General features: G+C 39.2%; 1 protein-coding gene across 1 annotated transcript; it reads right to left on the minus strand.

Moving 5' to 3' along the window:
• Positions 1-817: 817 nt before the first annotated feature.
• LOC137297211 (pulmonary surfactant-associated protein A-like) lies at positions 818-16,504 on the minus strand. The gene is made up of 4 exons (XM_067829224.1): positions 16,321-16,504; positions 9,310-9,492; positions 2,074-2,245; positions 818-827 (listed from the first exon to the last, which is right to left on the minus strand). Exons 1-4 carry the CDS (start codon positions 16,502-16,504, stop codon positions 818-820), a joined length of 549 nt encoding a protein of 182 aa, XP_067685325.1.
• Positions 16,505-24,237: the final 7,733 nt, after the last annotated feature.

Raw genomic sequence — 24,237 nt, forward strand, 5'->3', positions numbered from 1 at the left:
TTTTATCCCATTGCCATTGGCCACAACCGTATCGGTTCAATGATGCCAAATCTGAGCATCAAAATGAACACGTCTTGGACGCAGCTCAGGTCCCTTCCCGTCATATTATGACCATGACTGGACATAAGTCTGAGTCTAGCCTAAAAACATACACTGACTACACCGATGAGAAAGCCAAGAAGAAAATGTCAGCAACCATAGCTGATAAAACCTGTGATGCTGCCCCGCCTGCTGATGATATCAATAACTTCCTGAATGATGTTGACTTTGACAGACTTCTGGAAACAATTGATGTTCATGAAACTACTGACTCTGCACTTAAGCCTAAAGTGCAGATGCAGAGCAGTATGGTAAATAACTGCTTGACCCGAATGCCCGGACCTGTAATGCATGGCTGCAATGTTACTATTAACTACAATTTCTACCAACACCAGTAAAATGAGCTTTGTATTGTCACAGTATTGTTGACGTAAGGTTAATGGTTTGTAGTGGAAATAAAATCACTTTTCTTGACTAAATGATTATGTTTTGGTTTTTAGAAGTTCATTTTCTGTAAATACATAATAAAACAATTACAGACTGGTGAATTTGGTCAATACCTGTTTTTATAGACCAAGGACGAAGTCCGAGGTCAATATTGCTTTTCCGGGTAGATAAAAACAGGTATTGACCGAATTCACCAGTCTATAATTGTATATTGTCAACCCCCCTAGGAGATATCGTTTGATCTGACATAAGCAAGATCTTCATCGGAACGCACTTTTGGATGATACAGATTTGAAAGCTTATGAGTGTAGTTGGTATTAAGAAATTGCTTTCAGAACAACCTGAAAAATACCAAAAACAAATAAAAACGAAAAAGACAAAACAAAACCAACAACAAAACAAACCAACAACAAAAAACAAAAGAATAAAAACAACCCAAAAACAAACAAACAAACCCAACAACCCCACTCCCTTCCCACCCCCAAAGAACCCCCCCTCCCTCCCCCCAAACAACAAAAAACAAAAACAAAACAAAACAAAGAAAAACAAAAAGAACAAACAAAAAAACCCCAAAAACCAAATCCCGAACAAGATTATTAAACAAATACTATTCTCGATATTTCCGCAACTGACCTAATTCATGCAGTCCTCCGCATAACGTCATGAAATCGTTCTAGTGAAATTCCTGCATGTTTAAATACATACAAACTTGCAATTTGTACTTTATGGGAACGGAAAATCCCGGAATGTGCCGAGCTCTGGAGAACTGACAGAGGTTTAATATGGAATCTAGAGTGCAGTACGGAATTTGACCTTGAGGCAACGTATGTAATTCCATACATTTCTGGTGGACTTTGGTGAAGTCTGCTAGTATAATTGATCCAGAGCCTACTGGTCTGACACACAACCTAGTGGACTTATGGTGTAAGAATACACTTTGGTCCTCAAAGTGATCACAAGAATCAGTTCACCCCGTCTCAAAAGCAGAGGATTCAACGGTAAAGATTACAGTCATTCAGTCATAAAACAGTCAAAAATGGTCGATTTTTACATTCTGTACATGTGCATTCAATTGATATTGATCCTTTTTGTACAAAACCAAATCAGGTTCTGTTTGCGATTATTGAATAGGGTTAGCTTCTATTAAAATGTGTCAAATAATTGATCATATTTATTACATTGTGCTTAGCATTTTTGTTTTGTTTTTCGTTGTTGCTACGTTAACAAGAATAGACATCATGCACAAAGTTTCTCGTATTCGTTAACCCCATCCCCTCAAACACACACCCCACCCCACCGATTCTACCTCTCCAAGTTAAATGATAAACAGGGATCTATTGCTTTTTCACAGTATTCGTTTACTTTGATGATCTGATTTAGTTCTTTAATGGTCAAAGGGCCAATTCTCTTTCACATATTTACAGAATGAGGCTTCCAAGAGACGAGTGAAAAGGTCTCAGCGGTTTCATATTTGGATCTTTGTTAAAACGTACACATGCAGGGGTGTATCGAAGTATAACACACTTGTATTTCAAGAAATATCAAATTAATTAATTATAGCGAACGATTTCGCAAATGAACCTGTACGCATTCCCACAAGCAACGTCGATCAGACGTCCGTTCGTAGTAACGCAGTTCTCCCCCGACAGACCATTTGGTTCGTATGGATTCCACTCACTATCATTCACCAGGTGTCCGTTGTTCCACACGAATGTCCCATCTACGGCCTTGTCATCCGCACCAACGTACATCCGAATACCTGCAATTCACACATTATTCTTTAATTATAGCAATTGTTGCGATTGTCGCTGTGTAGGTATAGTTTCAACTGTTTCAAGATAGTTTCCGTGCTGGGTACATTCTTCACATATATATGTTATAGTCAGATTATGGAATCACTCATTTCGCAAAATGACTAAAATTTCCAGTCATTTCATGAAATGACCGATTTAGAGGTCTACTCATTTCGTGAATTGACTGGAGTGGTGTTGTGAAAATACAAGTGACTAACAACAAACAAGAAACATTTGATATTTGATATATAACGAATAAGTGAGTTGATTTAGACCATGTTTAGCAATATCGCACGAATATCTCGGTGGAGGATACCAGAAGTGGCTTTCACACATTGAACGTATGTGGGGAATCGAACCCCGGGTGTTCATCGGGACGAGTTAACGCCTTGACCACTACGTTAACACACCGCCCCTCTTCACACATAACTAAACATGAGTTTGACATTTTACAGTCAAGTGTACAGGAAGTCACAGGGTTCTTTTACGAAGGTATATATACATGAGGCCACGGGGACTTACTTCTCTTCCTACAGCGGCTACCTCTCATATCTTCCTACGTAACCTCTGTTCTAATACGACCCTTTCATGGTGCGAGTGTTCAGGACTCGTGATTGGAGGCAATCAGATTTAGTAGTGCAATCAGCGACCTTGTTTCAAAAGTGATCGTTCGCAAGATCTCGGTAATTTCCGGATGCATCGTGAAAACTAGAACCTCTTCCCAAGGCAATACTCAAATGTTTCTTCTAGACAGAACTCAGTCATGTCACATTTATTTCTCCACACTGCTTTCATTTGTCAAGTTGAATCTAAGTCGATGTAACACGTGTTCTGATTGGACATAAAAGGGAGATAAATCTGCTGCCATTTTTGCTGTTGGGGGATTTTATGAGAACCGCGAAAAAAAATGGCCGTATTAGAACAGAGGTTCGTAGGAAGATATGACAAGTAACCTCTGTGGGAAGAGAATGCATGGACTTGTATTGCTGAAAATAATACGTCCTGAGTGGCCCACTTTGGAAATGCCTTTCCACATCATGTAATCCTTGATGAAGTAGAATTGATTACAGCAGTTACAGAACTAAGTCGGGGCATTTTGTCTCAGGATACAACGGACTTTTTAGAGAGACTGGATCGTCCAATTTTAGATGAAACGGAAGCAGTTTATTATTCTCCAACAACCAACAAGTTGATATATGGAATCCGATGAAGATTTCACCATTACCAGGTGAGCAAAATCTACATTACTACAGTCTATTACCTAGGGTCTCAATGATGTTAACAAGTCCAAAATTATCTTCTGTGGCAGAAGACAAAATGATTTCTTTTAACATTTTCAGTTAGATTAGTTGTGTGATGAATCTGGTTTCAACACATTCATATAAATGCACTGTATATTTATATTTTAAAATGAAACGTGATGAAAATTTCAGTACATGTATTACATGGTTTCTGTAGAGACCTTAATGCACTCAGAACAAATGCTATTTATAGCATACTATCCAGGTATGTGTTATGTGTACAACTTTATTCATGTGTATATATGTGTAAAAACTAGCCCATAGTCTCAAGTCTAGTAAATATACTCTGGGCTAGTGAACATTGAATACTTCTGTGGACCTTAACAGAATTTGTCAATGTAAATTGTAATCAAATCATTAGTACATCGGCCCTACGGCAATGTGAAATTTCTCGGGGGTCTATTTGATCCCATGGTGGAGGCTTCAGCATACTGTCTTTTTCTGCGGCAGTTACTCTGTTTAGAAATAAGGGACTGTCCAAGAACTATGCTACATTGAGAGGAGAGAGGTTGCTGTTGCTTTTTTGATGGAGTGCCGGCGGCACTATCTCTCCAGTGTTTGAACGATCTAAATACTTCCAGGTTTTATATCAACCTTGCATCGCAAACTTGTGTGATTGGTCTGCAGTCACGGAAATGGGCAATAAGTTTACTCGTCTTTCTTAGTATTACAACCTCAAAGATTTCCAGAGCTATTATTTGGGGGAATGTTACGGCATGCACGGCAGTAGTCTGTTCTTCCAATTGTTGACACAATATTATTACACCCATCAGCTTGCAGATTTTTCAAGTTAAAAGTTTTCATCAAAATCACTTGTCCAGTTAATTACAATCTGGTCAACAGTATATTTCATTTTGCTCTCTGGTACTCCAAATGACAAGGGAATCATTTCTGCTGTTTGACAGGCGATCTTGACTGAATTTGGAGAGCAATGAAAAGTATTGTCAATGTAAAATGTGTCCAATTCCACCTGCTTATCAGATACTAATAGATTCAATTGATGTTTTCAACAGGATTTCCATTGGCCTTGTATTTTGTAGCAAGTATTAATCTGACACTGACCTGTGCAATAGTTACCACTCTGCAGTTTTGTGGGATATTGTGTCCAACCATTTGGACATCCAGCTTAACAGCATGATTGTTAATTTCATGATGTTCCTTGAGTTTGATCCCATTATAGTAGCGTCTTTGGGAGATATTTTTGTTAGGTTTGCATTTTACAACTTTGACACTTGGGAAATCTGTTTGAAGAATTCTTGAGAAGATATTTGCAGCACAGAATTGATGAGTACAAGTTTAAGATGTTTCAATATTGCATTGCTGACCTATAATGAAATGGTATTGCTGATACAAAGATTCAACTTGACTTGGATCGTACTCTTGCTTTGCTGTCTACTTCAAGTCTTTCTAATAACATGTAATTATAGGTTATTTTGAAATAAAAATGTTCAAACTTGTTAAGGTTTACTTCAGTTGCTAGTATTAAACATGCAAGTTCACGTTTTGGTAATGACTGGACATTAAAATATGATAAAATAGTGAGAATAATCCTAATAAGTTTAGTACTGTAATATTCATTGCAAGAAAACGTAATTACTTCTTGGTCAATTACTGCTATAATTCAAATTTCAATGTCCCTCTTTATTTTTCAGTTTATGATCCTCATCTCAAGGTTGATGTCGCAAGAAGAACACAGTTTCCTCTTAACCTTTGTTATGCTTTAACCGTGCATAAATCCCAAGGGATGACATTAGACAAGTAAGTAATGGTGAATTAATGAAGAAAGAAATTAAAACCAGCATTAGATATGATAAATCCAGTTTACAGTCTGATTTGCTTATGGACCCTTAAGAGATGTTCTGAAATTTGAGTTATCTGTGATGTCGTATCTCAAATCTTTATATTAATGTTTAACCGATAGTTGTTTTTTACAGAATTGTCATTCTATTTTACAGGGTCATATTAGATTGCGAGGGAATGTTATACCCTGGTCAACTTTGGGTCGCCATAGGACGTGTGAGAAGAATGGAGGGAATTCGTGGCATCAACTTCCAACCTGAATCGGTTATTCCACAAAATGATATTGTGGCAGGTATGGAGTCATGTAAGATTTCGTTCATTTGTAGTTGTCATTGTCCATAGTTTTAACTCAAGTAGTATCCTTTTTAAGTGTTAGACTATGGTTATTTTTTTGTTTGACCCTTGTGTTCTTTTAAAAACACAAAATACTACTTGCATGTCAGCCATTACACGTCACTTCAGTTCGACCGCATTTCAGAGCAACAGACAACTAACATCTCAGATCTAAGCAGCCGTCTATTCATCTTGGAGACGTGGCTTTTCTACACCCGAGTGTCACGCACAGGGGTGTCTGTCAATAAAGATATGGATCCCACAACCCGTAATCGGTGTCTGGTCGTCACTACAGCCATTCACATATCGGTTACAATATCCACTTTGAATTCTACAGCAGGGATTCCATGCCATATAGTTGACAACATGGAATGTTGTCAACATGTAAAGTAAGGACAATTTCATAATTGAAGCGTATGAATTTTAGTACTGTATACCAACTGTTTCGGCAACACTTCCAGAGTCGATATTTAGTGCCTTGTGAAAACGCTTCGAGTTTATTTATCATGTGTATAAATTCAGTACTAGCACAACAAAACATAATGCTACTGTCACGGAGATAATAAATGAATGTAGATTAATCCTGGCCCACGGTCTGTAATGCTACATAGCCTTGTGCGTGTGAGTGTATATAAGTTACCTACATAGTTAGGAACTTTGCATACACTCTAGTGGGTGCGAATCAAAAAGAGTGATCCCCTATTGCTTCTTTCTCTATTGCAGCAATGTTGGCGAGGACAGAATATCACCCATTGCTGATGGTCCACTTGATGTCTTTAATCAAGAAGATGATTTGGATTTGCTCCAAGCATATGAGCCATGTATGGGAGAGAGACTCGGGGATGACACTGACAGTGGTAAAGGGGAAGAGATTTTGCCTTCTGAGATTGCAGCGGCAATGGCATGTAATGAAATCACATCAAAGCATAGTGTCACTGATCTCTAGAAAGGTTTGATTTCAAAATTACAGTTTCTCAGATCAAAACCAGACAGCGTTGGAAAGACTGTGGAAAGGCTTCCAGTACAGTTGCTAGGTACTTTCCCCAAAGAGTTGATGTGGCTGCAAAGGAGGAAAACATCAACAATTTTTACACAAGATACCATGAACATATGAACTCGACGAAGTACAAGACTTCAGTGATTGATCTATTTGGAAATATGGGTGAAACAGAAAATCACCTTTCATTCAGGATATTCACTCATGTGAGAGAACAGTATCTGAAACAAAAAAGTGAGGAGGCAGTAGAACAGGGTGAACATGGTGAAGACGATATGAACACTAGATTTGCTGATATTCTAAATGAGGCATCCAAAGGTGCTCTACATCTCTGGATATTGTGTCAGGAAACTACAAGTCGCTTGCTCCAATAGAATTGCCCAGGATCTCTTCCGTGGTGGCTCCAACCCATTAGAAAATGTCAACACTGAAGCAAGGAAGAAGAAATACCTTGGTCAGATACTGCGAAGTCAAGGGCAGATTCAATAAGAGACAAGGGACATTACAAGTTTGAGAGAAATAAGAAGGAAGCAAAACGTCAGAGAAGGCCTCCTTAATGTAAATGACTCAGTATTTGATTTTGCAGTGACAGCCACTCAAAAATGTTTGAGACTGCAGTCAGAAGCTAACCTTAACAGGTATGGACAGTACATGCATATGTTTGCTTCAAGTAGATTGGGAGATGACTGCGAACTGTTCATTCAGTAGGCAAGGTTATTTCACTATGGAACAACAGAGACGGCACAGAGTGATGGGATATGCAGCTGTCTTGATGCGGTGGTGAACTTTGTTGTCGATATTGAAGCGATATACAATGACTTTGTGGAAACACTGTCAAGAGTGTTGTCTCAACATTCCGAAGGGATATTCTTGAATCCTGGCATCAAGGTCAGTAAGACAATACATGACAAATCTGAAAAATTTGGTGAGACAAGTACAGCATCCACAAAAGCTAAAGGAAGTGGAAAGGGTCCAACAGGTAAAGGCAAAGGCAAAAAAGGTAAAGGAAAGGTAAAAGGTAAAGGAAAGGGAAGGGTGAAAGGAAGTGGTGGTACGACGACAATTGAAGCAGAACTCCCTCGCGGCATATGTGGATCTGAAAGTTTTGATAACTGTGTATCACGTGACTTCTGTGAGAAATGGTTTCATGCAGAATGCCTACAAATATCTGACGTAGAATCACTTCCTGAGGAATGGTTTTGTCCACAATGCAGCTAACTTACTGTGTGGTGTGAATGAACATTTATGAACTTATTAATAGTGATTGATCATCACGTCATAATTTACCTATATCAGGGATTGTTAAGATCAATCTTGCATCAATATCTCTTATGTGCGGTCAGACACTCCATAATGTCACGATTTTGTGTTTCTCATTGTAAACTGTAAAGACAAACGTACACATGCCTTATTTATTTTAGATTTTCTCTATCATTTCTTCTTTATGTGCTATTGTGTAATCCTGTATGAAAGTTGAAAGTAACGAAGTATTGCAGCTCATTTGTCCACTTTCAGTTTATCAGTATTTCGGGTACTTAAGATTTTGTCAATCCAGTGGACTGGTCACCTACTAAATTACCAGTCCTGTTTAAATTATGATAGTCCAATGACTTTCAAGACATATCTGACAGTCGTCTGAAAATAATTTGAAAAGGCATGTTTATTTACATGTTTAATCTGATGTTCCTTTTGTGCCTTTTTTGAATAAACTCTTTCATGCTCTTCATCTGTGGAAACTTAATTTTGGTTTTATGTAATCCTTTGTATTTTCATATATCGCACCACTAAATAAAAATAATGCTGGTATTTTATTTTTGACCAATCAGAGAGCTGCTCGTCGTTGGTGCGACCCTATTGAGTGTGCAGGACAAACATGGTGGACTCGATCACTCGATACCGCTAATTTCCCAATAAAGTCGAGTATTGCAGGTAAAAGAATAACCTATTTCATTTGAGAGGTTGTAGAACGAAAGCGGAGTATCTATAGCTAGAGATTACGGTAATGTTGTGGTTTTCGCCGATCGGTTGTTTTAAAGTGAAATACATCGTATTTCTTCCCCGAGAGGCGATGATTTTCGTAGGCAGGTTTTTGGCGTACAAATGAAAAGTTGTCTTTTCCCGAGTTCCAAGCAAAGTTACTCGGTACATAGTGCTCCGGTTTTGATAATTTTGGATTTATTCGAAAGGGAATTTATCTGGCTTTATTTCAGTAAGAATTGCGGTTGTATGTTCCACAATTTTCCTCCCAGAATTTGCCTACAATCGAGAGTGGGCGCGTTACATCCCTTTTCCTTCCTTATATGTGTATGGATATCAGTTTAGTCTTGTTGGACCCAGGACGTATTATTTTCAGCAATACAAGCCCCTGTGTAAAAAATAAACACTAATTAACTGTGACAACAAGTTTACATTTCACTGGGAAGTGAAATCTGTTCGAGTGTAAATTAAAAAAAAACAATCTCCAACATTTATTTCATTTATGATCGTAGAATGTACAGGCAAGTGAAAAGACATTTTCATCTCCGATATCTGATTTGAACAGAGCTTAAACTGGCCGTTCAGTAGTATCTGGCTGATAAAATAAAGCTTTGCTACTTACCGTGTTTGATAGTTAATGTCTTTATGGCTTCCCACCTTTGAGTGCCTGCAAGTACTACGAGTCTGCCCCCACGCAGACCACACTGACTGACGGCAGAGTCATGGGTGGCCAACGTGGACGACGTCCAGATACACATGTGAACATTCTTAAGGTAGATGTATCCGTATTCTACTGGGCACCATCCTGTAAGTATACAGCAACATATTTTGTTGATTACTTCCCTGTATATCAAACATAAATGAAAAAGTGATGCGAGACAGAAAAAAGACTAGTCCGGACTATATATGTATTACCTACAAAGCGAAAATATCGGGGGTCACATTTCTCAGACTATGTGCTTGGGCAAAATATCACTTTGTGAAGGTAACGTGACGCCATGAATAATGCTTTGACGTCAGGTTTCTTCTATGAGGGTCGATGGGAGCAGAACAATTCCCACCCGGACAGCTGCCACAGGACAATTCCCACCTACAGCAATTACCACCTAGGACAATTTCCACCCTGTTATTTTCACTATAATCCCCACCATACCACATGAACTTTTCACTTTGTGCAATATTCACTTTGATAAAATATAAACTTGATGAAATTTTAAGATCAAATGTTTATAGAACCAATTATTTGAGCGTGGGTGCTACTGTTCTACAATATACATATTCTGAGATGGTGCCTAAAGAAGACCTATTTATCAAAATAACATTGAGAAATGTGTATTGTGAGCAAGTGCTTGCCAGATCAGTTGTTTTTAAAACCAATTGATTTGAGCTTGGGTGCTACTGTTTTAAGTATACATATTTTGAGATGAATCTTAGTGTGAATGTTCTTAAAAGGTGAGCATACATGCTTTGCTAGGACAAAACAGTAGAACTCTACAGGTTTTATCCTTTTGTTTTTCAGCAACTAATATAGCAGTGTTTGTAGCCAATTAGAGAGTTGTGCTTAAAATGGTCTGTATTCCACATGCACCTCACTTCCACCATGGATAACCGAGTACAGTATGTTATGTCGCAGAGAGGTGTCAAGAAGGTTCATTTCAGGGAGTATCGGTATGTCAGACACAATGATCTGAAGAATGGAGTTGTCATCTACCACTGTGAGCTGAGACGGTGGACAGTGCCGTGTGTCCATCAAGGTTCTCGACGACCAGTGCGTTGGTGCCCTGCATGAACACACGCGCGCCTGACCAGATCTTATAGAATATTTGAAAGTAGAGAACTTGAGTTCACGCTACATGCAAACATGGCAATATCATGCAAACATAATATCATTAAAAGTTACAATAACCTTATGTATGTCACAAAATAGTGCTTCCTTACTTTTAAAATGTTGATACTAAAGCATGTGAAGAAGAAGGCAATAGTTCATGTTTGTTTGATATGGAATATTGTTATATGGTACATATGTTAAAATAAATAAATGTTGAAACTGACCTATGTTCTTCATGTTACTTTAATTTTTGGGTGGGAATTGCCCAGGTGGCATTTGTCCGGGTGGCATTTGTCCGGGTGACAGTTGTCCGGGTGGGAATTGTCCTAAACCCGCGTATTCAGCCTATGTTTGAAAGAAGATTTGGGTTTACTTTCCGTAAAGATCACATATACTCTAGGGGGTGCAAATGCATAAATCAATCATTGACATCGTTATAAATGAAACCCTGTCATTAAAACTGCTCATTTCGATCTTTAATTCGACCTTACATCGGCCTTTTTGACAACAGTGCACAATTCTCAGCCGCTAACGAAATTTCAATTAATCAGAGCGGCGCGTCTCCGTGACGCAATTGTAGGTATAAATATGAGGGCCTATGCAGAGTTCATCTACATTTCAGGGGGTAAACTATTTCGTTTACAGGTTTAAACCTGAAATCGCGACAGCTGTTGTGAAAAATGAAAGCTATATGATCCCACAATCTACTATCATTTAGTTTTGCCTCCTGCTTTGCCTAATTTCCGAGTTACAACCCTTGTTTTCATAGGCGATTCTGTCAAAATCACTTGGTGTCGCTAGGTTGTAATCCGTGTTAGGTGGTATAAACCTACACGTTATTTGTCATCATTCACTTTATGCGCAGTTAATGAATTTATAACAGGTATAATTAGTGGTAACGCCACTTAGATTACCCGACAAAGGTCCCCATTGGGCATTTCTTGTGTCTGGGTCGATCAAAGGATTAACCGATAACACGCTGATTGATTAATTACTTTTATGCGGATTTAAATGCGGATTTGTCAAAAGGTAGTGTTTATGCATGTACATTTCTTAATCTATACTGAATACACTCTGTCGTGTCTGTGTCTATGTAAAAACAACACCCTTCTTTCACGTATTAACCGCCAATACATTGATTGACTGCTCGAGCTCATTATTGGCTAACTAAATTACTTTTTTTAAAATAATGACGCTCATTATGCAATTAGTTGCGGCGACCTGTCTGAGGATGAGTGCTAGTTAAATTTGTTTCACCGACTTACAAAATTAAAATTACTTTCTACTGGTAGTAAAATATGTACATATGACATTACTTATAAGAATTCCAATCTTGGAAGCGAGGTGGAGTTCAACATAATATTGCTTGCAATATTAATGTCACTTCGACCCACACCTTGCTTCCGTGGAAGAAGTCGTTATGTTACAAGTTGTGTCATGCAAAAATCCATGCCATGAATACATTATTAACTACTAGTAAAAAGTAGTTTTGATTTTCTAACTTGATGAAAACAAACCATAATCTCATTAATCCAAATGGACTTTAGTCCGTAACTTCACGATTTTCAAAAATGGCGGCGCCCTGTCTGAGGATGAATGCTATTTACGTTTGCTTTCACCGACTTACAAAATTACAATTACTTTCTACTACTAGTAAAATGTGTATTTTATTGATGGACAATAGGTTTTGCATGACATTGCTATTAACAATTTCACTCTTGGAAGCGAGGCAGGGGTCAATATATTATTACTTACGATAATATTGTCACTTCGACCACTACCTCGTTTCCGAGGAAGAAAGCGTTATATTCATGCAAAATACTTTTGGTCAGCAATATGTAGTAAACAGTCTAGATTTTATAAACTCGATGAAACTTGAACTCCATTGTCCATCCTGGAAGCGTGGTAGGGGGCGAACCAACCGATTTAGTGTATACCACAGGCTTCCACAACGCTCGCTTCGCACACACAAACAACCAATTTAAGCACAAACTACGGGGTCCGGTGGAAATCTGTGCATAGTGACACCATCACCCGACCCCAAGGAGCAATTGACGGCAACACAACAATTCGTCTTTGGCGACGTCGAGAAATCAGCAAAATGACGAACTTCCTACACATTTTCTATACAACTATCTGAAAATCATTCCTTCTATCACGTCACTGCAGGGCTGTGGCGACAGTGTTACGTAACCTGTCTGTGGTTTCATTAGCGGGCGAGAGAGAAGCAGACGGCTTTTTAGCAACTTTTAAGTGCTTGGTATTAATTAACCACATTTGTTTTTTAAAAAAGAAATGTTGTTCCGTTTATGGCTAACCAGAAGTCTTTCACATGCAGTGGTAAAAACAGTACCAAAAATTGAGTTTATTCGTTCTATAATTTGATGACTTCAGTAATAGATAGGATATCATATGTGTGCCTATATCATACTATGTTTACGACAGCCGTTCCTAAATATTGTATATCCCACGCTGTCGGTCGTGAAACCCAACATTTAGGCACTGTGTTGTAAATATATAGTATGACATGGGTATAATTTCCTCTATTTATTACCCAAGTGGTCAGCCTATAGGTTTTTGCATACTAATATCGTATGTCACACGAGTTTCGTGTTGCGTTGACCTATGACTTAACGAATTGACCTGACATTCTAAAGATTTGATTGGATAACCGATGACCTCACAGTTACGCTGCCTGCCCACTTACACGATCTGACCGCCGAGTTTATCGCGGACTATCGTAGTATGTAGACTTTCCTGCATTCAGAACTGCGCACGACTACGTTAGGATATTGTACGATCATGTCCGAGCTTATTAAGGATATTCCACGACATTACGGCAATGCTCATACGATTTCAATACGAAGTGGCACGATTAAGGCTAGTTCTGCTTCTAGCGCTTTACGATTTTACTACGACATTAAAACAATGTCTACGAGCTGAAATTCGATGTAAATTCGATTGTCCCGTATCAAAATCAAGAAACAACGAATTTTTTTACATGTTTTTAATACTACATCTCATAGCAATACGGCGCTTGTCCTGGAACATGATTTTGAGTACAGAAGGTCTGTGGTTGGGGTAGTTGCGGTCACTTACATTGGTTGTCCGTAGGCACAGACATCCAAGGGAGAAAGTGTTTTTAGAGTACCCTGCAGAAGGAACTGGCACAAGAAGACAATGATGGCTTTCAGAACTTCTTATGAGTGGAATCCGCATTGTTCCAAGAAATTCTGGTTCGTGTTGGCCCTAAGATAAAAAGACAAACGACCTTTATGTGGAAACCACTGGAGCCAGCTTCACGTTTGGCAATCACTCTTCGTTACCTGGCCACAGGAAACTCATGCACAACCCTTGAGTACGAGTTCAGGGTGACCAACAACACCATTTCCCGCTTAGTGCCAGAGACATGCAACGTCATCATCCAGGAGTTCGCAAGGGACTTCCTAATGGTATGAATAAGAGTCAAGATTCACAAATACTTCAGTCTCTTCTTTGAACGGCGGTAACCCGTGATTTCCCATATTTTTCTGATGTAAAAGAGTCAAAATTATGCATTTAACTTTTAGTCTTGTACTCATGGCCCTTGTGGAGAGACAACACCGCTTTCCATACGTGAAAGTGGGTGCAAATGGCGAGCGAGTACATGTGGCCTTCTTGGGAGTGTCCATGACCTTCCTGGGCGTCTTAACTCGAGCGTGTAGTATGCGACGAGATGGCGTGACAATACCGATTACATTTTGCTTATTTGTAATCTCCAACTCATTCCCATCGTCTCCACATTGTTCACTCTAGATGTTCAGGAAGGTTTCTCATGATCGAGCATCTGAGATGCGTCTGTGATCTGTGTGGAGGGTTGAGTGTTGGGAGTGGATCCTTCTCCTTTTCTCCTTCAGCTTTCTTTCCGTCTTATCTCTGTTTAGTCCCCTTCACTGCCTTCTTTCTGGTAGGCATTATTCCGATATTCCCTTAAAATACTGAACTTCCTTTCTACCCAGCATCAATAATATGAAGAGTATTAGATAAAATAAATTTGGAGGTATTTTCCACCACTTGCACGCGTCTACGTGACAATCGTCATGAGCTCGTTTCAATACGTGCCTATAAACGTATGTTTACAATGTTTACATAAGGATGTAAAATACTCGGTATTCAGTTAAATTTGAAAAAAATTGGATACGGTCAGCGATAATGTTGTATTAGGTGAGCATTGTAAACTGATGAAGATGAAGTTCAAGTGATATACAAAGTACGATAGTCCTTGCCATTGCCTTTTCCGAAAGTCAACACGTGGGGAATGTGTCTTTACTCGAAGTCCTCGTACATCGTCGGATATTTAATGAATGATGAAGAACTCTGTGAAGTATTTGAAACATGATTATTCAGGGACACATTGTTAACAGAATGGTCTCATCGATTCATGCTATGTACACATCTGATAACTTAACTGTACTATGTACCATCTCAAATAAATGTATGTTTACAAGGCTCAGATCAGGGTGTAAAATATTCAATATTCAGTTGATCAGAAAAATGAAAATGTCTGTTAATGTTCCTTTATGTAAGCACTGTAAAGATGTCAAAGAAGATGCTCATGTTATATACAGCTGGACACTATATCTCCATCCAAAGTCTCTGTACATCCTCAGATATGTAACACACTTAACAACCTTGTGATGTATTTGAAATATGTTCAGTGAAACACTGCTACCAGGATGTATTTCTTCGACCCATGCTATATACACATCAGGTAATGAAACTATAGTGTGTGCTATTTTGTGCTGTAAGTCGAATGACCTCATATGCAAATAAATCGCTCTCTCTCACATCGAGGGTACATCAAACCATGGGCCCCGAGTGACCAGTGAACAATGTATTTATTTTACCGAACGCTTTGATGTTGATTATTCATTGCTTGCAGCACAGATACAACTATTTGTGTAACCACCACCAGCTTTCGCTGACAAGAAAAAAAACAGATTTATCTATTTAACAGAGTTATCTCCCTTATATCGATTTACGTTCGCAAACCATCGGTAATTTCCGTACATCATATTCAGTGTCGTTCGAAACAAAGACTTACTACCACGAGGTATTAACTAAGTTTGGCATTCTCAGGGGGTTCTTAGAAATGTTACTCGGTTGTAAAGGGGGTACACTGAAAATAATAGAAGAGCCTTCAGTCAATCACAGAACGACATTTTTGTGAGAGATAAGATAATACAGCTGCCAATTATTGAAAACCAGCGTATCTTATAGTCAGATGTATAAAATGCTTCATATGAAGAGCTTTTGGTAACCGGTTAATGTAAATATTAGTCGTTTTCTTTGTACACATCTCATACACAAACACACACACACACACACACACACACACACACACACACACACACACACACACACACACACAGAGAGAAATACACACTCGTGCATGCGCACACACTCGCCATCATGCATTTGAAAGTTGGGTAGCTTCCCCTTTTGTTGCACCGTGACTCTTTAATATCCTACTTCAACAGCACAAATTCTGTAATATAACAAAAAACGTGGGAAGGGTGTTTTACTTCCTCATGTGCGGCAACAAATACCCTCACATTTCTCATACAAATAGCGAGACTTGTGGGTGCTCGCTCGCAGACTGAACACCATGGTTCGATTCCTCGCATGGGCACAATGTGTAGAGTCCGTTTCTGGTGTCCCCCGCCGTGATATTGCTGGAATACTGCGGCATAAAGCGGCATAAAACCTAACTCACACACTCTGATGTTCCAGCATGAGATATGCCGTAAGTAGTCGTTACAGTACCGTTTGTCATGGCATAAAGTCTCTCCCCACTTAACAGTGTTCCGCTGCTGACTGGTAGGAATGTGTCTGGAACGAACATGGTGCACAAGGACGTGATTGTGTTGAACTTGAAGATGGAACACCGTGGGTGTCGTGCACAGCTATCAGCGCATGTGTCTACACCTGTCGTTGATGACGTCGTCATCTGGTACCCGTAGAGAGCGTGGCCTGTGTGACGTTTTCTCAGCCGCTCAAACGCAGATCTGGTTCCATTCCTTCAGTTAGACAAATAAAAAAACATCAATATTATTGTTATTATTTCTTCAGCATTCCCTTCGTGTAGGTTGGCACTAGGTATCCAGAAAATAAAACTGATCTACCTGCACATGAACATTCGAATCTTCCTTCAACCGTGCTTTTCGAATAGACTAAACACATAACAATACAAGGGCGAAGAGCCTTCGTTTTTCTATCCCTTGCGATGAGAAAATTGGTCAAGCATCACAAGAATGTTTTCAGAGCAACGTCTTAAGAGGACCATTTTGAAAAAGTCATTTTGTTCTGTGCGGAAAGTGTGGTGTTCCACTTACGCCGCGTTTAGCAATATTCCAAAATATCGGAGTGGGGACACCAGTAAAAGGGCTTCATACATTGTAACCATGTGACGAATCGAACCCGGGTCGTTGGCGTAACGAGCGAACGCTTTAACCACAAGGCTATCCCACTGCCCCATGATATTTTATGGTCAGGGAGGCAAACGCACACTGCTTCTCATTCTATAACGGAATGTGATGTTTCCCAACTCTCACCTCAAACACATGTGCTCACCACTGAAACATTGAGTGCCGCGGGTAGCCAAGTGGTTAAAGTGTTTGTTCGTCACGTCTAAGACCCGGGTTCGATTCCCACATGGGTGCAATGATTGAACCACATTTCTGATGTCTGATACTATTGCTGTCCAAATCCAACTCACTCACTCTATCCATCATTTAACCATGCTACATGTGATTATAGGTGACGAGTATATGTGATGATAGTTGAAGGTTACAAGTAAGCATGGTTTTGTAATGAAGATTACATGTAATTAATGCTTCATTTTCCTTCCATCAGTATATTTGAAAAAAAGGACTATATTCAAACACTTACGTCATCCCTGAGAGCAGTTGCAGGAGACACACGGTGATCTTAAATCTCATCGTGTCTTTCATAATGTAATACTGTCTTCAAGAGACACGTGTTCAAGGACAGTCTCAGATCTACTGCTGGCAGCACGGTAAGGTTCTCAGACATGCATGGTCGTTCAAGAAGAACAAATTCTGTTACTCTTTATATTTATTTGAAAGCATTGTGTCTGGCATGTTTTCTCATTTTAAATAGCAGTTGTATCAACTGTAATTGATGGTTATGCTTCTCAAACATACTAATTAAATTTATGGGAACATAGAATCTATCCTCATATAAACTGTATCTGATTCCCAGTTCAGATGAATAGATGAGCCTAATACAAGACCTTCCATCCTGAACTATCAAGTGTTCAGATCAATGCATAGATACAATGATAGCAGTGAAATATTCACGATGCACGATTGATAGAATGCAAATGATGAAGACTAATTGGAACAAAACTGTTCCAAAACTCAACTGTCTGGCTGCCCAACACAAACATTTGTTATTGATCTCTTCTGACGTATGTCAAGATCACACATACCTAATCTTTCATCGTGCGACAGAGTGTTGTCCACATCTGTGCTATATCGGACCAGTAGTCACAAAAACTAAGCATTAGCACTGACAGGTGGCTGTCAGGGTGTCTGAAGCATTTCTGAAAAATTGGAAACTGTGACTGACGGGTCATCACACGTCTAGGCTTCCTGTGGTGTCTATCTAATATCTAATAATATCTAATGTATTACCCGTATCAGGCACATCAAGATTACTGGTTGGGCGCCTGCTCTATGCTTGCCCAGACTCAGGTTGATTACGTAGTTTAATCCTACTGTCTAGGAACGGGAACAATCCGAGCATTGGGCGATTCCCGGTAAAGAACTTTTCTGTTATCCATCGGTGACCACACCACACCACGCCAGCGCGATTACCTGGTGATCTGGCAGGTGCATGTATGATCACCAGTGGGTTGCCGAAAGATGTTCCAATGGGAGAGTGGACCACCGGTCATAACTCTGAGTTATTTTCTTTCGATTTCACAACCATGTGTCCTTTCCTATGTCAAAACATAACCGATGCCCACGGATGATCGTCCGTCGGGTATCTCTCAATTATGTCGATTTTCAGGCCGACAGGGCATCAAAAACTATTTTTTATGGCTGTGTATCCACGGCATTACTCTCAGATGACAAAACAGTTACACTTAAGCACCAGTGCGTATTTGATGAAGGAGTTTCCATATGTGAGGAAAGAAAAGAGTCATCGGTTCTACCAGTTCTCCATATATGTTATTTGTAGTGACTAACACAATGTATTGTGTAACCCATGTAACTAAATGTACAGATCATTACACGTAATTTGAAATACAAACAATCATATTTCTCAGTAAAGATTACCCCGACGAATGGAGTTGAAAATTATTGTGTTGACATCGGGTGCTCGATCTTATCTTAAAGGCAAATTAAGTATGCATTGCAAGGCTTGGTTTTATGCATAACAGGTCTTTCTGTTGGCATGGAATAAGCTGAATAGGACATGATGTACCATAGCAACCTCTAAAGGAAGACGCCATAAGCCGGATTTCATTATATTTTGCTCGCCATAAAATCATATCGAAACACGAGTCTCATTAACCTATTCAGACAATGACCTACGTGTATTTTTCCGCCGATCCGAATTTTCTCGTGAGAAAGTGACTATCGATAGCACAAAGAACCCATGGTTACACTGAATTACAATTTCTTGTTTGGTAAGAAAATGCTATTTAGAAATGGATTTTAACTTTAAACTTTAATCACACCGTATTTCTATATTTTATGGAGAGGTGTAGACAGCATGACCTTAACTAAGACGTCACAGACTGTATCTGTTTGACGAGGTCGTAAAATTATTCACAATGCACCTGGCTCACTGATTACTCTGTTATGTGTTTTCGCTTATTCAGTGTAGTTCTGTAACGCAAAATGAGAGTAATATATCACTTCCATACCAGACCGCCAAACTTTCCCAGTGACAGAGCCACGTTTTGATGTTTCTACGATTTTCAGGTTTCCGTTTGTCACAGCTCGCTGTGCGACAGAGCACGCTGTTTGAAGTGTTTGCAAGGATTAGAATGGGCGTAGTGTTGCAATATAAGATGTATCAAATCATAGTGATTAATATTTATGTATCCAGTTAAAAAAAACTGGACTGGCTATTGAACTCAGTTGCGCAACATGACGGAACCCAGCCAGCAGGAAACGAGACTTGTGTGTAATCAATGTTTTGACTTGAACCTACATATCTACTAGATACATGCAATGATTAGTGTAGGAAATCATTATCGATCTGTCCTACGCGCTGTATACCTCAGTAGGTAAACATAAAGGCCTGTCATTGAACTCCAAGTTCAGTACATGAGCACACGTTGTTACATGGCTACGGGCATCAGGGAACCACGTGGACTAAATGTGATTGTGTGATAGCAAATCGGGGCCGCAGACTGCTATCCGAATATATTCATGAGGCATTTCACATGCAAACCTAGCATGATCCTATCAATTAAAGTACATCGAAAATATGTTTACTGTCAACCCTAATGTATCGACCTCGTCAGAACAAAGCTCGACGTATCCGAGTGTTTGACACTTTCGTCAGAATAGACGTAATGATAAATATAAGGAAATCGACAGGGACCGAAAGATGAGTTCGTCACAACGAGAATTCGTCTCAACCGAATTAGAGACATTGGGGTTCGACTGAATTTGAACACATTATTTTGTTGTACACAGTGAACAAATATAAGTTATTATCCCTCTCGTTTTGTTTCATAGCCCTGTAGGCTATGTGTGTAAGGAACACGTTTATACCTGACTTACGTATATAAAGAAGTCGTGGATATAACGAACTGTTTCTTTTGTCCATTAGAGTACCCTTACTGGGTGGGATCCTTTATTAATGGGAGCGGTGGGGTAGCCTCGCGATTAAAGCGCCGACTTATGCTGAAAATCCGGGTTCGATTCGCCTCAAGGGGACAATGTGTGAAGCCCATCTCTGGTCGTTTTATGATCAAGCCGGCACAGTGAAATGACAACAAATAATTGAAATACAAATGTTTTCCATGCTTATAATGTTTTCTATTCACAAAATAAATAAGACTATAACTGTTCATCCAGTGAACGTTCAGCGAAAAGTAAGGGTTTGCCACAGCATGCACATGCCATGGCTTCAGATGTAAACAACCTCCAGGGGCATGATTTGTGACACTCTTCTACAGTGACAGTCTTTTCCTTAAAATACAAGCTACAGCCCTAACAACACCTCATACCTAAACGCATTCAACACGGGTGGTCAAAGTTGGATAAGTATAAAAATGTAATAGTAGGAACTAAAAACAAAACTCACCGAGACGGGTGCTCCTTCCAACGACGCCATGTTTTGCTGCGTGAGTTTCTGTTCGCAACCGACAAATCACGGAAGTGAGCCGAAAAATCTCCGATGATGGCCGAGCGTGTTTCAAGTATTACCGACATTGCTTCCGATGTGGCCGATGTGTTTCTGTTATTACCGCCAAATTGTCGATATGGCTGCAATTGCTTCGCGAATGGGTTGCGTTTGTTTACATTTGAGATGCAATTCCTTCAAATTTGCTGTAATTCCTTCAATTATACTTTTTTAGTAGGGGGGCCTGGAATTGTAGTGTTTGGTTTCATTGATTGCTAATTTAGTTACATTTAGAAAGAAGATCATAATTAGATCACACTTATTTGTCGTTTCATAAGAACGGACGATATTTTATGGATAACAATTGCAGCTTCTGTATTATATTGTGATTCGACGTTTTCGCATGGGTGAATGAGTTATAATTTATCGTCACACCGGCAATATTTCAGCATATCGTGACGAGAACAACTTGCTCAGGAGGCAATATAAGATATACATAGCTGCTGGTGATGACTGGAGTGCTCTGCTCTCTTGTTTTTATTGGCTCATTGTAGGTAGATGGGATAAGGCATTCTTGATCTCTTTTGATTGCGGGCTTGTTTTGGATTTGAGTGAGTGAGTGAGTGATAAAAGAAATGGCCCTGAAAAAGACAGACTGATGGAATCCATGACCATTGTCAACACAGTCCATATTTTGTGTCATTGTAATGCCTTGACGTAACACCTGGACCGGGTTGAATCAAACTTTTATAAAGATTTAATCGTTAATTATACTATGATTAGTTAATCACTGATTAACTTCAGTTGCATGAAACCCTTAATAAATGAATCCATTCATTAATCCATCATTAAGTTGATGAAGGTTTGGGGATATCATTAACTCATAAGTAGCCATATCAACATGGCAGACAACACAACGTCTCATCAACTATCTATCCGAAAACTCTTTTTTTTTTGCATTTTGAAACATATTGTCCCATTTTGTCTTGATTTCTTTGGACGTTCTGTTGTGTACCCCTAGGCTATTTACCTCGGCCGTTATTTTGTCCCATATCTGCTTCTTTTTGTCATTAGGAATGGAGTTAGTCAGTTTGCTGTTTAACACACCGATGTGATCTTCAACTAGGTCTACTATTATAGGCCTGCCAAAGAAAAAACTGAATTGCGAGGAAAAGCATAGAAATGTATACATTAAGAGTCGAATGTGCACACAAACACAGCGATGCGGAATTGAAAGCATAGAGACTGCATAAAAATACGACGATCTGCAAATTTAAGGAATAGAGTACGCGTTCCGAAAGACTCGAAGTGCTTCACGATGTGACCGCGCATGCGCTGTCCAATTCCAAAATGACGGATGAAAGTTTCACTCCTGCGGTTGGTAAGTGAAATTGGTTTTTATTCTCCATATATCTTTGGTAAAGATATTTTCTGAATTAGAAAAGTTAGATAAAGTTCCTAAAACTAAACTGTAAAATATTACATCATTTCTTACATCGAAGAATATATGTCGTTTCGTGATTTCCATGTGGAACTGCTATAGTCCGTATCAAATACGGCCAACCGATTCTGATTCTCGGTTCAGTGGAGCATGATAGTATTATTTCACAAGATCAAAATGAATAACTGTCTGTATATATGTAATATGTAAATGTGTAATTTGACAAAAATCTAATCCGAACTTATATTTTTTCAGGGTAGAAATATGTAAAATATTTCGAATATTAATTACTGACCCATATCGTTGTCACTTCAATCTTCTCGTCACCAAGATAGAATTTTGTTCGTCATGTGCGAAGGACTTTAAGTGGGAGACCTCCAGAAGGAGGCATGGAGAAGTCTGCCAAGGACCAAAGGAGGACGGTGATTTTGATATTGTTAAAATAGACCAAGTGCTCTTAATCCATTGCAGCGCAGCTAAAAAGTAGGATAGTAGAACATGTCATCCAGAGATTGCAAACAGAGATGTGTATATGTGTTATTTTCTGATTTCTTGTTTTATATTTTATTTTTGTGATCACCTGTGATTTATATGTTGTTGAACAGAATTTCTGTTTACTACCAGCTGGTGCCATAAATGTATACTGTAGTTAATCAAAGTGCCAAGTTTGACTTTATCAATAATTTTTATAAAACTTATTTCCACATGTATTTCAATTGAAAACATGAAAAAGATCATTCAACAATCTGGTACAACTTTATTCAAGATTACATCCTCAGAGTAGCACTTTTTTCCCATCCACATGACATGATATGAAACAAATAAAGCAACAAAACTCAACCTAGAAGAACTCTCAAGTTAAGTAACATTAGGTGTTTGATATTCTGAAAACAAGACCAACAGGCCACCTTATGTTATTAGCTTTACTCGCAAATGTGCCCGTATGTGAGGTGATGTTGGGTTTAAACACCGCTTTAAATCGTATATCACAAGTGAACCAGGGGTACTACTGCACTGAATTTCAATCAAGGATTACACTCAAATCTTACTGCATGAAGAACAGTTTTAAAAAGCAGTGTCTTTAGCTTTGCCCAAGTGGATTTATTCTGGACTCGAGAACTTCGTGGTGTTGACGCACCCTAGAGACTCCTTCAGCTGGTTCATAGTTGTTGGAGAGTCCGTGTAGATGGTGACGAGCAGTGAGTCTTCGACTTTTGTCATCAAATGGATGATCCTGAAGTGTAAGGTTCCATTGTTAAAACATACTTTACCAATACGTAACGTAATCTACATACCAAGCAACAAATGTAGCATATTACATATAACATTCCTAATCCCAAATAGAATGAAATACAGAGGTTATGACACTCCTGTTAATGCTGATCTATACATCTATATCTAGAGCTAAACATTGCTTTGTGAACGGACTTGTTCTGTCCAACCGTTATACTCACAACAGTGCTGAGGTCATCAATAAACCAGGGTGGAGGGGCAGGGAGTGGCTTGTTTCCAGTCCAATACAGGTAGGTACTCCATTGTTTGAAGAGCGGTCAGAGAGGAGTAGATTGCTTCACAATTCTGACTGCTGACTGCACGCTGACTGTTGGTTCGACCTTTGGTCAGACTATAAAGCTGCCGATCCACATCAGTGCTTGCAATTGTTGCTTCCCATAATTGCTTTGGATATCCCTTTATATGCATGATATGTATATGTCACTAACTGTAACGTCATGCATAGTGAGTGAGTGAGTGAGTTTGGGTTTACGCCGCTTTTAGCAATATTCCAGCAATATCACGGCGGGGGACACCAGAAAATGGGCCTCACACATTGTACCCATGTGGGGAATCGAACCCGGGTCTTCAGCGTGACGAGCGAACGCTTTAACCACTAGGCTACCTCATAGAGAATA

The sequence above is a fragment of the Haliotis asinina genome, chromosome 9 (genome assembly GCF_037392515.1).
Source record: "Haliotis asinina isolate JCU_RB_2024 chromosome 9, JCU_Hal_asi_v2, whole genome shotgun sequence".
Classification (NCBI taxonomy): domain Eukaryota; kingdom Metazoa; phylum Mollusca; class Gastropoda; order Lepetellida; family Haliotidae; genus Haliotis; species Haliotis asinina.

Coding starts and splice junctions, on each gene's coding strand:
- LOC137297211 (XM_067829224.1), bottom strand. CDS start 16,504: ATGACGACGTCATCAACGACAGGTGTAGACACATGCGCTGATAGCTGT. Junction 9,493..16,320: donor ACTTTATGCCATGACAAACG/GTACTGTAACGA, acceptor GTATACTTACAG/GATGGTGCCCAGTAGAATAC. Junction 2,246..9,309: donor GACATTAACTATCAAACACG/GTAAGTAGCAAA, acceptor TGTGAATTGCAG/GTATTCGGATGTACGTTGGT.